Here is a 17,499-nt window from a genome sequence, read left to right as displayed (position 1 = left end):
TTTAAATGTCTGCACAAGGTCTGAAAAGCTGTTGGAATGGAAAAACTAAAAGTCTTTCCATCTCTCTCTCTCTCCTCTTTCGAGGAGCCATGTCCTCCCCACACCTCCAGCAATTAGGCCTCGTCCTCTCCTCTTCTTCCCTCAAAGCCCTTCTCACTTTCTCTTTCTCACTTTCCCTCCATCCCCCAGAGAGCAGGCTACCCATTAGTTCTCTCTGAGTGGGCTATCCCCGCTAAGCTAGTCTCCAAGGACCATCCAGAGCTTTACTGCCAATGCGCTTTTAGGTGAGAGCAAGAGAGGGAAAGGGGGAGAGAGGTAGAGAGAGAGAGGTAGAGAGAGGGAGAGGGAGAGAGAGAGAGAGAGAGAGAGAGGTAGAGAGAGAGAGATAGGCAATCCTTTTCATTGATCTGCTTAATTGATCTACGTAAATCTCCTCCATCTATTCTGAGTTGATATACGTTCTCACAGCAGCTCTCAGACCTGCAGACGGACGGATTTGTGCTGGCCAATGGCCATCATATCTGACTGTTTTTTTCTTTCTTTCTTTTTGTGACTCACAGATGAGGGAGAGGGAGAACATTATACAGTTTGTTAGATTGTCTATCTTCCAAGATAGACAATTAAACGCTGAATCTTAAAGTTGTTTTCCTCTCTCCCACAATGCAGTGTGAGATGCTGTGCCCTGCCCGTACACAGCATAGAGAGCACACTAATCATATATTTCATGAGATGATCCCTAAACTGTACATATGAGTGAAGAGATTAAAGAGGGGGATGCAGGGACATGAGAGAAGATGGCCACACAGATTAAAAGGGAGGGAGAGAAAATGGGAGAGAGGGGGAGGGAGAAGGAGAGAGAGGACTCTTCATACAGCCTGTAATTAATCAGTACAGCGGCCGTATGCTGCCAGGCTGCACAATCATAATTAATTACACACAAGAGCGCCTCTTGGAGCTGTAAAGACAGGCGGGGCGGTGTGGGGGTGGTGATGGGGGGGGGGGGGGACTCAACACGGTTGGTTTACAATGTGGAGGGAAGAGCGAACTAATGAGAAAGAGAAGGCAGGGCGAGGCAGAGAAAAACAAAGAGAGAGCGAGCGAGAGTTAGTCACTCACCCTCTTCTCGTCGGTGACGATGTAGTTCCGGCCATGTTTCTTGGTCAGGTGTGGCGCCAGCACGTCGAAGCGCCGACGGAACTCCGAAAACACCATGTGATCAGGGTATCCTGACGTGAGGTGGAAGGATGGTAGGAGACAAGAGGAGGAGACAAAAAGACAAGAGTTTAAGGCTCAGGTTTTTTGTGTGCCAACTGTAAAAAAAAAAAAGCCTGAGGAGCAAAACGACTTAAAAGTCAAACTTCTGAAAAGTGGAAATGCAATAGATAGTCATTATAAGCATGTGAATGATAGTGAAAATCTGTTCAAATCAAACTTTATTTCTAGAGCACATTTACAAAGATCAGAAGGTCAACCAAAGTGCTGTACACGATCATAAAGCAAGCATACAATCAACACAAACAGCATAGTGAAACAACATCAAAGCAACACAAGTATCACACAGGTTAATTAGGTCAAACATCATTGAAAGCCAGGGAGAAGAGATGGGTTTTAAGTAAAGACTTAAAGGCCTCTAAGGAGCAGACTCAACCCATTCTGGGCGGGAACCCCTTTTGGTGTTTTAACTAAGCATTATGTTATTCTTTAGCTATTGAAAAATAGCAGATCTATAGTGCGCCACCGAGTGGAGCGCAACGAGCTTGTAGGTCTGCTATTTTTGAAAAATCGTGAAAATGCGGCACAAATCTTCTTTCAGAAGATTTCGACGTCAGGCCTAAAGATGGGTTAATATGTAGGGGGGCAGACAGTTCCAGAGTTTGGGGGCCGGCCACTGAAAAACACTGTACCTGTAATTGGGCACAGTGAGAAGCAGTTGCATCAACGTGCTTAAAACCCATTTTAGGCGGGAACCCCTTTTGGTGTTAGCATCATGCTATGCTTTAGCTATTGAAAAATAGCAGATCTACAAGCTCATAGCGAGCTTGTAGGTCTGCTATTTTTGCAAAAATCGAAGAACGACTGACACAGAAACATAGCTTTTTCAGAAAACTGTCAGGATGTAGAAGACATTTTTAGAATCTGATCTCAGGTCAGAATGGGTTAATATGTAGGGGCAGACAGTTCCAGAGTTTGTGGCCGGCCACTGGAAGAAAGAAAAAAATTGGAATTGGGCACAGCTTGGAGCGGTTGCATCCTTACCTTGCCTGTAGATCCTCAGCGCGTCCAGCAGCTTGGAGCCGCGGAGCTGGGCCCTCAGCAGGTCCACGTCCAGCGTCATGAGGCCAGAGTCGGGGCTCTCTCCGTGGGCCACGCGGGGCTCACCGCTAGACCCCACCGCCTCGGCGGTCGGCAGCAGGCAGTGGATAAAATGGACCCTGGACCGACGCACCGTGTCGATCAAAGCGTCCTGAACACATGCAGGGGAGACAGAGGGGAGGGAGGGCGGGCGTGGTGTCAGGAAAACAGTTTATCTTTCATTGTTATTGTGGCTTATGGTCGTCTGTCGTCGTCGTCCCCCCAAAAGTGAAAGGGAGCCAGAATTTGAAAAATGCACCGCAAGATGAGAATGAATATTCAATCACTGCAACAAATGTAATGTGCCATCCATTATGCATTGTCTGAGGTTGTATTATTCTCCCAGAGAAAGACACAATACAACAGCATCTCTCCCACACAAACACAACCAAACTCATCTACAACAGATCCCCCCCCCCAATCCCTCCAACCAGAATTCTCCCTCGTCCTCCCCGCCAGTGTTGATTTCGTCGACTAAAACTAAGACGAGAAATGTTCGCCAACTACCTTTTTTTCACTGACGAAAACTAAATGAAAACTAAGCTATGATGACTAAAACTAAGACTAAATATACTGACAATTTCGTCAACAAAAACTAGACTCAAATGTTAGGAAGGGACTAGTGGACAAGAGATCCAGTATACTGTAAGTCATTTTACACTTGGTTGCATGCTGAAAATAGCTGATCTACAAGCTCGTAGAGCTTGTAGATCGGCTATTTCCAGCAAGTGTAAAATCAGCCATTACGACGGCATCAAGGCCCGCCAAAATACATTTTAGTCGACTAAATCAACTCGATTTAGTCGATTGAAACTAGACTAACACTAAAACATTCCAGGTGACTAAAATGCGAAACTAAAATAAAAAACTGCTGCCAAAAACAACAACTGCTCCTCCTCCTCTCACCACTTGCAGCTTGATCTGGATGCAGAGGCTCTTCTTCTTCACCGCAGCCATGCCCGTGGTGAAGGTCTTCCTCATGCTCGTGGCTCGGCGCAGGGCCAGCTGGGAGCCTCCCTCCAGCCCGGCTATGGAGCCCGACAGCACCGTGGCCCCGCTAGACCTGCCTGCAAACAACACGCTGATGTTCTTCCTGCGGGGGGGGGGGGGGGGGGGGGGGGGGGGAGGGAGGGTGGGAGAGCAGTGGATGAGATGGGAAACGAGGAAGAAGAGCATGGAGGAAAGGAAACGGAGGGGAGAGGAGGAATGGACGGAAAACATGGTTTTAACCCATTTTGGGCGGGAACCCCTTTTGGTGTTTTAAACTATTGAAAAATAGCAGATCTACAAGCTCATAGCTACGAGCTTGTAGGTCTGCTATTTTTGAAAAATCGTGAAAATGTGGCACAGATCTTTGAATATGTATTCCTTCGGAGCAAACATTTTTTTTACTCAAATATTTGCTTCTGGGTGGGTCCCTGGAACAACATATTTTGAGATGGGGGTCGGAGGCCAAATACATATCATTTTTGGGGTCCTTGACATGAAATAGTTTGAGCACCACTGACATAGAAACATGGGTTTTTCAAAGAAAACTCATGATTTAGAAGACATTTCGTAGAATCGAGCTCAGGCCTAAATGGTTTAATGCCTGTGTGGTTTGTACGCGTGCGTGCGCGCCCTTCTTTATCGGTGCGTCAAGCTGTGATTGATACTTCAATTATAAAGTACATGGAGCTAATCTGAATGTATTAGTGGCATATTGTGTTGTTTTGTGGCCCATATGTTGCATGGTCTGCTCCCTGTTGTTGCATGGCTCATTGTCCTGCCGGCTGCTCTCATCAAAGCAAGTTAACTTTTCCTAAATGCTTCTGGATGATTCTAGAGCTGTGTGGAATTCACTGCAACCGCACGTCACATGGATATTGTACAAAAAGTAACTTATGTAATATGAATTAATTAGGGGGATATTGTACAAAAAGTAACGTACGTAATATGAATTAATTAGGGGGTGTGCGTGCGGGGATATTCGGTTACACAGTTACAACGGGGCTGCCCTGCCCCAACTAAATGTTTTTTAAATAAATGTTGGTTATTCCATTTAACATACTTTTACGTTAGCAGCGAGGAGACAGGGCATGCTGTCCTTCTAACCGTAGAGATGCATGTTAAATGACAGGATTTATCCATATAATCAATCCTTTCAATAGCAAGAGCATCAAAATGTCTTCTAAATCTAGTCAACCAGGTTTGCATGACATTATTTAAATAAACTAGAATTACGAGGAAATGACAGGGGGAGAAATCAACTATTAACGACCATCCAACAGGAGTTTTGTCATTAGTCTAGACTGCGTTCAGTAGTATTATTGCCATCACCTGGGTGGGTCAGTCGTGTAACTTTCTCGATGTAAAGCCGTGCATAAATAATAAATATGTTCAACAACACAGCCATGCAAAATAACATTGACAGCTACTGTATGAGGTGGGGAAAGTTTGACCTGCATAGCAACAGTTGCTTAACTATTTGGATTGGCATTGGACAATCGCTTTTTGGGGTGGGATTTAGCGAAGGGCTAATTGAGATATAAACTTTTTTATACAACATTTCCATTTTTGCACCCATATTACCGTCATGTCAAAATAAAATAATAAATATAAATGGTTTGGCCATTGTAACAGTAAAAGCTGAGATAGGTCTCATTGGATCTATCGGTGTGACAGCAAAAAGACCTCCATCAATCAATCTTGACTCAATCATTATAGTTACTAGACCTGTACGTGCCCGTCGGTCACCGGCCTACTTGAGAACGATGCAACTTGGGAACCTAATAATACCTGTTGTCAACTTGTCATAGCACCCGTTTTAAGCTATTGGCTGAGGCAGAGGCTGGAAATTGCACAGCTGAGGGCACTTGGGCTAATTAGGCCCACTGGCAGAGCCTGACCAGAGCCTTTTGTGGTGTTTGTGGACAACCGTGGGTAAGACCGACTCAATACCGGCCACTGCACTCCCTGTGGGGTTGTGGAACGCGCGTGCACGGCACTACAGTGCAAAAGAGACATTCATGTTCCATTGGTTACAATCTCCAAGCGAAACACAGAGACTATAGGGCGGCCTACTTCTGGGAGTCCTGCAGGAGGGTGGCAGCGTTCTGCGTGGCCGGGTTGTGCTTGGCGTGGCTCAGCCAGCCCTGGGCGTCGTACTCCACCCAGTCCGTCCCGTGGCTGTGGCCCAGCAGGAAGTGATGCGGCTTGTCCCCTTTCAACAACAGACTGGGACCTGGAGGGAGAACGGAGAAGGATGGAGGTTAGAGGTGGAGTTCTGCAGGGGAGTCCTTGCAATGGAAGCCCCAATCTATATCAGAGTGTGTGTGCCCACGCACGCACACGCACACACACACAAAAGCAAGAAAAATAAAAATAAACTGTACGTAGGGTGATCTTTTAAGTTCTAAAGGAAACCTGGATTTTATATATAAAATATACTCAATTTTCGATACAACCTATTAGTAAATTTAAAGAAAAAAGCTAGCTCGCTGCATCAATTTTTTTTTTAATGAAGTTATTATGAATATTTTTAATTAAATTCAATGTTGCAAAATAGATAGGCGATAGGTGGCCAAAAGAAAAAGAAGGGGTAAAAACCTGGCGGTGGTGGAGCAGTGAATGAGAGATGAATACAAGGAGAAGAGAGGGCGGGAAAAGGAAACATCAGACGCAGGGGAGAGGAGAAAAGGTACAGGAAAACATGTCCTTACCTTTACTGTCTCCCTGCGAGGGACCGTAATAGCTGAACAGTCTCTCCAGCAGAGTCTCCTCCGTGCCTCCAGGCTGGACAGCCTCTTCCTCCATCAGCCACAGCAGACCCCGTGCCTCGTCTGTTCTGGCCAGGGTACGAACCTGAACCATGGACGGACAACCATAATGATACTGAGCTCTACAGCACGCGTACACGCGCGCATGCATAGGCGCACATACACCACACACAACCACACAGCAGCAGAGCTTAGCAAACATACTGTACAGGTGTGTTGCAATCACATTTTCACATAATAAGTCCATAATAGTCCCTGCCACTCACTCTCCCTTTCATTTTGCCTTTCGTCCATTCACTCCCCAAGCAAGATCGACACAAAGGACCACCGCACAAATGACTTTGGAAGTCTTTTCTTTTTTCTTTGTTGTATAATCAGACATAGCAGCGAGAAATGGTAATAAATTATATAGCGCCTTTATCCAAAGCGCTTTACATAGATTGTGCATTACATTCACCCATTCACACACACATTCATACACCGATTGCGGCGGAAGCCATGCAAGGTACCAACCAGCACATCGGGAGCAATTTGGGGTTCAGTGTCTTGCCCAAGGACACTTCGACATGTAGACAGGAGGAGCCGGGATCATTGGACGACCTGCTCTACCTCTTGAGCCACAGTCGCCCACGATGTGGGCGATGTGTTGTCAAAACAGACAGTAACTGTGTCATTGCACATTATGCCCCGCCTTACACTTAGTAGGTGTGTACAGTAGGTGTGTACATTTGGAAGATTAGGGAACCACTCACCGATGGAGACAACACTCCACTGCAGATGCGCTAGTGATTGGATTACCATACTCTAGCATACAAAATGTTAACATTATAATTGCAGCTTGAAAACAACTCGGTTAAGAGAGCAGACCTGAATGTTGTCTGAAACGTGGGTTTTGCCCTCCGCCTCCATATCGCTCTGCTTCTTTTCTGGGTTTATGCATTTGTGCTTGGGTTGAGTCCTTGGCATGCTGCCCTTTACTTATTCGTTGGGAGCTCAAGCACTGCTCGGCCTTGGGTCCTCATTTAGCACACACAAACAAAAACGCAGAAAAGCACGTGCGCACGCACGCACACACACACTTACATACTATTACTAAAAAGCAATGTTTATTTGCTCTCGCATTTTCAATCAATTTCAACATGACCCCACCCGCATTTAATCTGAATTATAATACTTATTAATGCTACTTTCTTGGACCAGTACACATCCGTGTCGGGGATTTTGTGCATGGGCCAGGTGCCTTCCAAAGGCGGCTCATAAATAAACTTAATTGGATGGGTTTAGCGGTGAAAATCCGTCTGAGTATGGGGAGGGAGAGAGGAATAAAAGGCATTCTGACCTTACAAGAGCGGAAAGAATCAAAAACTTGACTGCAATTAATATCACTGATGTTGAATGAATTCCAAAAAAAAGGAAATGGAGCGAATTGGAAAAACAACAAGCTGTGATCACTGAATAGCGAGCTAATTGGTACTGTAGGAGGAAATCGACCTCATGTGGCATATGGGGGGTAATTTGTTTGCTTGTGTCACAAACTCGGGCCAATTTACATGCAATGCCGGCATCTACTTAACTAAAAAAGGAGGTCACGGGAATATTCCCTGTGCAGCTCTGAAGATCTTCATCAAAACTATAACTTCACTGCCAAACGCATGAACGTGCCAGGACAAAAACTCCCACACAGAATCCATGTAAATAAGAAATACTCCATCGTGGTTCTAGGCCTCTGCAAAAGAGTTGCCGTTTACATCCGTGTCCGTAGACTCATTCATACTGTATATTTACTGAAGACTTTGAGGGAATTTCATTATATCTGGCACAGACACATGAAATTCAACCAAAGTGTTCCTGAGATATCGCATAGGACGTGCGTACATACTGTACGTACTTAAGAACAGACAATCCAAAAATATTATGCCTGGCTTTGGCCATGGCTGTCGATAACAAAGGCATGAGAATAACCCTAACCAATTTGCAGACAAGTCATTCTGCACTTTTATAGGAATCCATTCAACCAAATTGATACAGAATAAAGTGCCCCCACACTTTTGGGGAGACTAAATGTAACATGTTGCTGCAGTTACAGTAAACTGATTTTAGTACATTATCTATTATATCTATGTGTTTGTACATATACGATTATACATGATATATATCATGTGTTTTAACCATAATGAATATTTATGTAAACAAGAATTGTATTAAACATTTGTACATTTTGTGCAATAAAGACCAGTACATTAGCCCGAGAAATGGAGCGCAAGAAGAGATGCATTATGAAATATCGCATCTGCTCTGAATGAACCGAACCATGACTCAAATAAAGTCCCTACACTCAAGCACCACACCACAAATGTGACCGCAGACATTGACTAATGACTAGAGGACGTCTTGTGAATTTCAGTGTTTGTGTTTTCTGCTTACCAGGGCTTGTGTCGAGGCTTGATCAATAGCAGCTACAGACTGTGATGTACTGGGCTCTATGTCATCTAAAGCAAGCTCTATGTTTTCCTAGATGCGGGAGAACAAAGGGTTAGGTTAGTCACCTATAATAGGGTTAAACAGTTACACTGACTAGATCACATAAGTCACATGAGTAAAACTGAGTAAAATCATCAGTGTTCATTTTGTGTGTGCACAAATGGAATCAAATGGACTCGTTTGGTTCCATTTGTACACTTTCAGAGTTACAATTAGATTATCATAGGGATTTATTTTACTGTGCACAATACAATGATCACATTTATTTGCTGGAGATTGGGTTGTGTACAGTGTGAGTCTTCATCCAAGACAGCATTTCAGATTTTTTCCCAAAGATCTGTTATTTTGATTTGTAAAGCATGATAATAAATGTTAATGACATTTCTAATCAATGTATAGACAGTATATTTAAAAGAGGAAGCAGAATAATGTAGGTGAATTTGGAGAGTGTGTATCACTCTACACAGTATGAACACACTTGGGTAGACAGACGGTTATCTCTATGCATAGGGCTTCTCAGTCAGGGCGGAAGCTATTCATGAGCATGACAATAGGAACAAAGGACGCTTTGTATTTGAATGCTTTGTGCACACGCTCAGTTTAAATACTGCGCATGTTACTTAGCATGCATACAAAGGAACCATCCGTCTTTTAATATGTAATGGGTTTGTGTAAAAGTGTGCACATAGGAAACTGCAGGTTAGAGGTGTGTGTATTGTGTGTGCGTGTGTGAGTGCGGTCGAGTGCACTCGGCATGTCTGTCTGGCTGCACCTCCTTGTATCTCTCCAGCTCCTGGACAAAGGTGCGCTCATGGAACAGGGTCTGAAGCCTCTCCTGGGTGTAGTTGTGGCACAGCTCCTCAAAAGTGGCGCCTCGCTGGCGCCGCGCGATGCGCGGGTTCTGGAAGCCCGGCGTGTCAACGATCAGCAGAGAGCACAGAGAGTGCTGGCTCGACTTCAAGGCCCTGGGAGACATCCGTGTGACAAGAAAGAAAGAAAGAAAGAAAGAAAGAAAGAAAGAAAGAAAGAAAGCGAGAAAGAAAGAAAGTCCCTCAGTATTGACCGTGCCATTTAGAAATCAATTGGATAGGAAACTCATTCACATCCAAGGTTTTATTTAAAAATGATATTAATACACACATACTGTACAAATATACTGTATAATGTATTTATATATTTTATCCCACGATTTTTGTAACGCATTTTCTTCACCCGGTGAATGTTTAATTGTCTAGTGTAATCCTGGGCACTACACTCCCTCTGCCAACCTGCGGAGAGCAACGGACTGACCTCATGCTTCCTTCAATGCAGTCCAAGCTGCTTCTTTTCACATGACAGGGGGGAGTTTCCCAGTGGGGACGTAGCGTGTGGAAAGAACACGTTATTCCAACCAGTTTTTTCCCCTCCAACCCCACCCAGGGTATGGGCACAGATGACACGTCCCCAGCGGGGACCCAAGACCTTCTAGCTGTGAGGCGACAGCACTACCGACTGCGCCACCGTGCCCCCTCATTTAAAGATATTTTAAAGCGGTATTTCAGCCCCATTAGGCAGTAAAGTGAAGAACGGATGCAGAGAGGGATGACATGCAGGACCTGCGCTGCATTTCAATGCAGGACATCACAATTATGTGGTGCATACACTAACTGCCGCTTGAGCCAGCAGCAGGGTGGCAAGTTGAAACATTTTTTTCAACCAATCATTGAATAGATTACCATTGAAGCAAAAAGGAGATGAAGGGCTTGGACTATTTAGATTTTAGACACTATTAGCTTGCTGTAGCATACACTATGATGACCCATGGGAGACAGAGGGAAGGCTGAAGGGGAGCCATGACTGTGAAAGACACACTTGTGCCGAGAATAATCTTGTGGAAAAACCTGGATTGATGAATCTACTAAAAAAAGTGCACTTAAATGCCATACATATACATACTATATATAGTTTGATTTCTAGATGGAAAACACTATTCAGAACTTTTTACCCCAATACAAATGATTTGACTCATTAAGGAAAACAAATGAATTACATTACGTGTACATTATGTGTTATTGATCAAGAGCTGACACAATCATCTAGCATATTAAAACGTGACTACACTGCCATTTATTTGACCCAATTGTTTGCATTACCGATTCTGCCTTTAATTAATTGTAGTAGGAGCTAAACATGGAGGTGAAGGAAATATAGAGCATGTGGCGCGAGCACACACACACACACACACACACACACACACACACACACACACACACACACACACACACACACACACACACACACACACACACACACACACACACACACACACACACACACACACACACACACACACACACACACACACACACACACCTGTTAACCAGAGAGATGACCAATGTGAAGAGCTCCGAGTACAGGCCTGATGCCATGGCCTCCAAACACTCCAGAGCTGTGATCTTAGAACCTGAGAGAGAGAGACAGACAGAGGAACAGAAAGAGAGATAAGAGGCAGAGCGTTAGAGAGACACAGAGACACAGAGAGAGAGAACGAGATAAGAGGTACGCAAAGGGTGACCGAGAGTGTGTGACAGCAAAGAGAGAGAAGTGACAAGAGGAGCAAAGTGCGTGAGAGAGAAAACATTAATCAGAAGACAATGCCGAATGAGAGAGAGAGAGAGAGAGACAGCCAACCATTTCCATTCAGACAGAGTCTGAGCAACAGTTGGCATTCTCCACAATGAACCTAAACCCAGGTGAACCCCACAATAAATCCCTCAGATAGAGACACCCCAGTCTCTTGGTGGCCGTCTCTCACCTGATCCGTCGCCTTGGCCGGCCTCGTCGGGGCCTCCTCTGAAAGAGGTGGAACGCTGGAGCCCTTTGATCTGGTGCTTGAAGATGGACGAGGACAGCTCCTCCAGGGTGCAGCCCAGGAGGTAAGCAGCCTTCTGAGCCCACTCGTGACGGGCAAACTGCTTGCGGCCCGCTGCAGCGTCGAAGTGTAGGAGGAGAGGAGAGGTTAGCAGGCATCTACTGTGGTTAAATGAAAACGGGCTTAAAAGTGGACACGCCAACACAATTAAGGAGTTTTGGACAGATGCGATTGTACGACATCTTTTATACGGAGGCAGTGAAACACCGGGAGTCTGTGCTGGTCTATGAGTGGCTGTGGCGATAAGGGGATGTACAGTATGTTATAGTCCATATTAGTTTATAACCTCTAGCACCATAGTAGTATGGCCTATAGTATAAGTTATTAAGAAATCTGTGTGAACCCAGAGCAGTAAAGTACTGTACAGTATGAAAACTACCAAAGTGTGTTAGCCGTAACAAAGTGACTTTGGTTCTGCGACGGCAGCTGCATTCAGCAAACGCATCTGAACAAAGAAGCGTTGAGACATAAGAACTAAAGCCTCCCAGGATTTGACTGCTAAGCAGTGTCGTTTCACCACTACTGATTTTGCAGTCTGTCTGGGCGGGCGCGTGCGTGTGTGTGTGTACGTGTGTCTGTAATAGAAGATGTGCTCCAACTGGAATTGGAGGCTGTTCAAAGCCACATAATCAGAACTGAATGACGCAACATGGCGGCCTGCGTAAAAAAAAATCAACAGCACACCCTGTTTAGCAGTTCATCTGAGGTATGAAGGGTGGATAGGGAGAGTAACTAAACATATACAATTTAACAGACATATATATACAGTAGGGAAGAAAACTGAATACCGGTAGACTAGATAAACAGAATTAAACAAGCTTTGGTTTGAGGCTGCCTTGTACTGCGACGGCAGCAAGGGAGCGGAAACCGGTAGACGTGGGAGAAGACATCAAACGGAGAGCTTTAAAAAAGGAAAAAAACTGACAACAAACTTTCTGATCCCCATGACTCTCATCTCACAGAACAGAGAATGAGGAGGTGGATGAAAGAGGAGGGGGAATTGTCATGAGGCAAAGAGAGAAGATGACAAGACAAAAGGGAAGGAGACAGGAGGTGAGGAAAGTGGTGGAAAAAACAATAAAAATGCTAATGACTTAAGGTCTGCGAAGAACGATAGAGGCATTAAGAGAGTAGAAATACAGGGGGGTAAGTAAAAAAAAAAACAACAGTGCAAGAACAACTGTTGTTTTGCTGTTCTTTTCATTACCTTCATCTTCCTCTGCGTTTGATAGGGCGCAGCATGCAAACATGCAAGTAGAGAGAGGGGGTTAGAAAACACAATTCATGTAACCACCAGTTCACATTCACTGGAAACAAACAAACAAAAACAAAACAGACAAAATGTGTTAAAACAACACACGTATATCCCAGCATGCTTTGCAAGCGCAGGCTGAGCATCCCACCGTGTCAGTGTGGATGACACAACACTGTTTATAAAGAACAGAGGAAAGGGCGTGGCCAGCTCTGGTCCTGACCACTGAGAAAGTGTGTGTGTGCAACTGTGTATGTGTACATGTCTCTATTAGGGGCCAGTGTTTTGCTCAAGGGCACGGGCAGGAGTATGTTCACAAGTTAGGCATGTCTCTTTGGTGTGGTAGGAAACCCATGTAACATGGGAGAGAACATCCACAAAGAAAGTGTGTGCCGGGACCACCAGAGATGCTCACCTCCACTCTGGGGAGAGAAAAATAAGTATTTTGTCCAGACGGACTAGCATCCTCGGCGCTATGACTCGTACTGTTGTTCAGTACCAAGTCTTTATGCCGCTCGAACTCGTACAGAGAAAGAGGTTTAGTGGAACCACAGCCTGTGAAACGTCCTTTTCTTCCTGTTGCCGTGGCAGCCAGGCATGCTGCTGTGTGTTGTTTGGAGTCAAACGACAAGTCTGACCCCTACTGGCAGGTGAGAACATGGTTCAAAGTGAACTCCACTCAACTCATGTTTGTCGTCGCTGTCGGGAGGTAAAACCTTGTATGTCCAAAACTGTCAGTGTGCTCCAATGGATCCAATGTAATTATTTAGTATCAAGCGCTTTTCATTGGTTCAGTATTTATACAACTCACAATAATTCAATAACAGCTCTATGAACTCAACACATTGCATTACGAGTCTATCAGCTATTTTTACAACTTCTGTGTGACACTGTGGCACTGACTGCCATATGACGAAGTAGGGTGGGAAAAAAAACCATGAAATATGGAGATACAAGGTTTCTGCCCGACAGCAATGTTATGTTGCTGCAGCCTAAATGGACCTGACTGCCCTTATTTCTAGCATAATATATACTGTATCTTTTTTAAAGACACATATGCTTGATGGTGTGGTGTTCATTCATGAATAGTTGTGCTATTTTGTACACCAGCGTATTCTTATCGAGTCTTGAACCACTCAGGTGAGGCACAGGGAGTGAATGTCTAGCAGTATAATGCAACCCAGAGTTGAGTGGTGCAGCAGATGAGAAGGGATACGGAGAGCGAGAGAGAGGGAGAGAGAGAGAGAGAGAGAGAGAGAGAGAGAGAGAGAGAGAGAGAGAGAGAGAGAGAATCAAAGAAATCCATACATACATTCTTGTTATAAGGATATGTGAGTGCGAGCAAGCAAGCACCCCCCCCCACACACACACACACACACACACACACACACACAGTAGATGTGTATTACCTGTGTATGTGTGTGTGTTCTCTCCTTCGGCCACACATGCAAAGACTGCACGCACGTGCCCGCGCACACACACGCACGCACACACAGTGACACACACAGTGGAGTGGAGATGAGCTTTGGCCTGCGGTGCAATGATTAAAAAGTTCATTACCGCTTTCATCTAGGTCTGTGACTGCAGAAAGGGAGAGGCATATCACAGTACCGTGAATAACATTTGCTAGCAACGACCTATCTGTCTTCATTAGCGATAGATGGGAAAATATGTCCACCATTGCATTTACGACCACCCTATTCCCTCTCCCCCAAATAGAATTAAAACTTCTCAGGAGCCCTCGGTTTCTTCCAGGCTCTTTTGTATTAAGGCAGAAGGACAATTTCCTCCCGACAGGCCTAATGAATGGCTAGGCAGGCTCGCCGCATCTCGGTGTCTTTGAACCACTTATTTAATTAAGGAGCTCGCAGCAGAATGGGAGCCAAATGGATATTCAGATGCACGCATGCTTCCTCTGGCCATTTCTTCCTTATCGCAAAAAAATAATTATACTTAACACGGTTGTGCAATGAAAAGGGAGTGAGGTTTGTTGTCATCCTTCATTTTGTAATAACGGGTGAATCGTGACAAGCAATATCAAAGCCCCCTAAATAATCTGTCGCGTAAAGATAACGTGCACACCAAGGCTCTTTGAACGCCCACTAATAAAGGACTAATACGCTCCAATGAGAGCCAGTGCGGGGGATGTGTGGGTCGCTTTGCTCTGCTCCTTCCAGTCAGTCAGGTTATGGGCTAATAAAAGCACGAGGAGATACCGTGAACCTGTATGAGGAGCAAACCACAAGAGGATTGCACTTGATGTCATTCTACAGAAGTCATGTGGTTTGTTGGTTTACTCCATTGTACCATTTCAAAGAAGCAACAATTCCCTCAGGGTTTTCAAAACACCTTGGAGGAAGAAAATAAAATGTTTTTTTTGCAACGAGCTACGAGCTGTGCAACCGCCATCTTATAAACAGTTGTGTATCCTCTCTGGTCAGTAGCACCTCCTCAACAATTGTTGTGCACTCCTAACTCCTGTACCTCTTAACGCAGACAATACAGCACATGCATGCACATTTAACTTTTTAAATAACAGTCGACGAAGCAAAGGTAATGTCATGTTAGCTCACTGCCCATAATGCATTAATGCGTGGGATCTCAATTCCAAAAATGTGTTTGAGTTTATAGGTCAATCAGATGTCCTGGGGGTGGTGCTGGATACCTTTAGTGGCCCCTGCGGCTCCCAGGTGGTAGATGGACCCCAGGACCAGCCAGAGGGCCTTCTGCTCCTCCCCAGAAATGCCCAGCACCTTCATGGCTGCCTGCAGCTTGGTGAACTGCTGGGAGGCCCGCTGCTTGTCCTCGGGCTGAGTGGAGGAGTGGGAGAAGAGACAAAAGAGGGATCAGAGAGAGAAGGTAGAAGGCACATTATTGAAAGAAACAGAGAGCGTGCCAATGGTGAGGGGGGTGGAAGGAAGGAGGGAGGGAGATGAAGAAATTGTGTAATAATTATTGAACTATTCAAACAGCACGTGTGTTTTACATCTTATATTACAAATGGCAAATGGTACTTTCCTGGAGTGTTCGTGCCATCCTCATCAGTGTCCTCACTTTCCATTGCTGTTTTTCACACATTACATGTCAAATTATCACACGTGTAACTACCCACCGATTCCAGAAGTGTTGCAAAACCGCATTCCAATTTATCCCTATACATTTGCCTCTTTGTGCCATATTTACTTTCTTTGGCTCATTTTGCTTCAGTAGCAAACCACAGTGGAAGGCAACACCGTTAGCATTAGTTAGCTTAAACCACTGACATAATTTTGTATGTAGGAAATCAGGATCAACTCTGCTCTATTCCCCTTTGCATTTTCTCCACAAAAGGAGACACTGAGCCCAGGCCGTAGCGTAACGGTCTGGGCACCGGACTGGTAATCCAGTCGCAGTGTGCCGCGGGTTCGACTCCCGGACCCGACACGGCCTTTACTGCATGTCATCCCCCCATCTCTCTCCCGTTTCCTGTCAGCCTACTGTCTGTCCCTTCAAAAATCAATAAAAGGCGTAAGCCGCAAAAAAAAAATCTTAAAAAAAAAAAAAAAGGAGACACTGAGCCCTGTCCAATACAGGACCTCTGCTCTACTGGAAGTCTGACCTTGACTTTAAAGGGCCCCTATTTTTTATTGTCTTTATATGCAGTTGTCTATCATATCAAGTTTTTCTTACACACATCGAGCTCCGAAGTGCCAAGCCGATAATATTTTAAGTCTGTTGCCTGCGATGTATGCAAAATAAAGACAAAACAGTATAGTTACTGAAGGCCTGGACTGTGCATGTGTGCGTGCGTGCGTGTGTGTCTCTCAGATGTGCAGGCCAGGGCAGTACGTAACAATTGCATTACATTTACAATTCAGACAAACAGAGAGACTAATGCATAAACACCACACTGTGACCACAGGCCACGCCATGGCTAGTAATTACGCCAAACCACATCATAGCGAGCCCACTGAGTGGAGAGACCCCTCAATCATAACATCTTCTGCAATTACCTTGGACTGGGGCAGGATCCCAAAAGCACTGTTCTCCGCTAAGTGGTTAAAGTGCAGCTCCGTTCTGTGGGAGGCGAGGAGAGCAGAGCAGGAGAGGAGAGAGAATCAATGGGTGAAATGACATGAAATGACACACTTCTCCAACACAAGGTTGATAAATGGGAAAGGCTGCGGCTATTATGTCCAACCACGCCTGCTTATCGCCACTAACTCAGGCAGAGCCGCTCGGTACAGGACACACAGGGGCTGCCGCTTGACTGAGACAAAGGCTGTCCTGTACCAAACTGCACGTCCTATTTGTTTTACTGCCCCGTTGTATCTTAGAAGCATACAGTACATCATTGTGGCATCAAAGGTTCAAATCCCAGTTAAGACCAGCATCTTAACCTCACCTTAACTTGATTCATTGTACTATCTAACAAAGCAGACTTCTTCTAAAACATATATATATATATTTTTAAACCTCGTCTTTGGCCTGGCCTGCCTTGGGCATCAGGCACGCTACAATGAACGTGAAAATGTTGTTATTTAAACTAAATAAATTAAACTGATGCAATGAAATATTCTGCTTAGGCTAACTGATTGCTTTTTAGCATGCACGCCTGAAGTTAAGACTTCTGCAGCAATAAGTAAATAAGTATCTAGGGATATGTTGTGTAGATATAATTGACATTCACGTTTTTTTGTCACCCAACTCAATGTTGAAACCTGAGAATCAACGTGCTTATACACAGTATAACAATATATTTGTGT

The 17,499-nt window shown here is 44.8% G+C and overlaps 1 protein-coding gene across 15 annotated transcripts in view; it reads right to left on the bottom strand.

The window, feature by feature from the left end:
* myo18ab (myosin XVIIIA b) overlaps positions 1-17,499 on the bottom strand; it is a 157,603-nt gene that overhangs the window by 67,839 nt on the left and 72,265 nt on the right. For all 15 annotated transcript variants that reach the window (XM_083773508.1, XM_083773517.1, XM_083773505.1 and 12 more), the window contains 11 exons: positions 16,747-16,810; positions 15,420-15,564; positions 11,386-11,556; positions 10,944-11,034; positions 9,364-9,556; positions 8,535-8,621; positions 6,054-6,195; positions 5,416-5,575; positions 3,259-3,445; positions 2,257-2,464; positions 1,117-1,226 (listed from right to left, as the gene is read on the bottom strand). In XM_083773508.1, coding sequence (XP_083629634.1) covers positions 1,117-1,226; positions 2,257-2,464; positions 3,259-3,445; positions 5,416-5,575; positions 6,054-6,195; positions 8,535-8,621; positions 9,364-9,556; positions 10,944-11,034; positions 11,386-11,556; positions 15,420-15,564; positions 16,747-16,810 — 1,558 coding nt within the window. The remainder of the gene's footprint in view (positions 1-1,116; positions 1,227-2,256; positions 2,465-3,258; positions 3,446-5,415; positions 5,576-6,053; positions 6,196-8,534; positions 8,622-9,363; positions 9,557-10,943; positions 11,035-11,385; positions 11,557-15,419; positions 15,565-16,746; positions 16,811-17,499) is intronic.

The sequence above is a fragment of the Protomyctophum parallelum genome (genome assembly GCF_964188405.1).
Source record: "Protomyctophum parallelum genome assembly, chromosome: 9".
NCBI lineage: Eukaryota > Metazoa > Chordata > Actinopteri > Myctophiformes > Myctophidae > Protomyctophum > Protomyctophum parallelum.
This window is presented reverse-complemented; position numbering and strand designations above follow the sequence as displayed.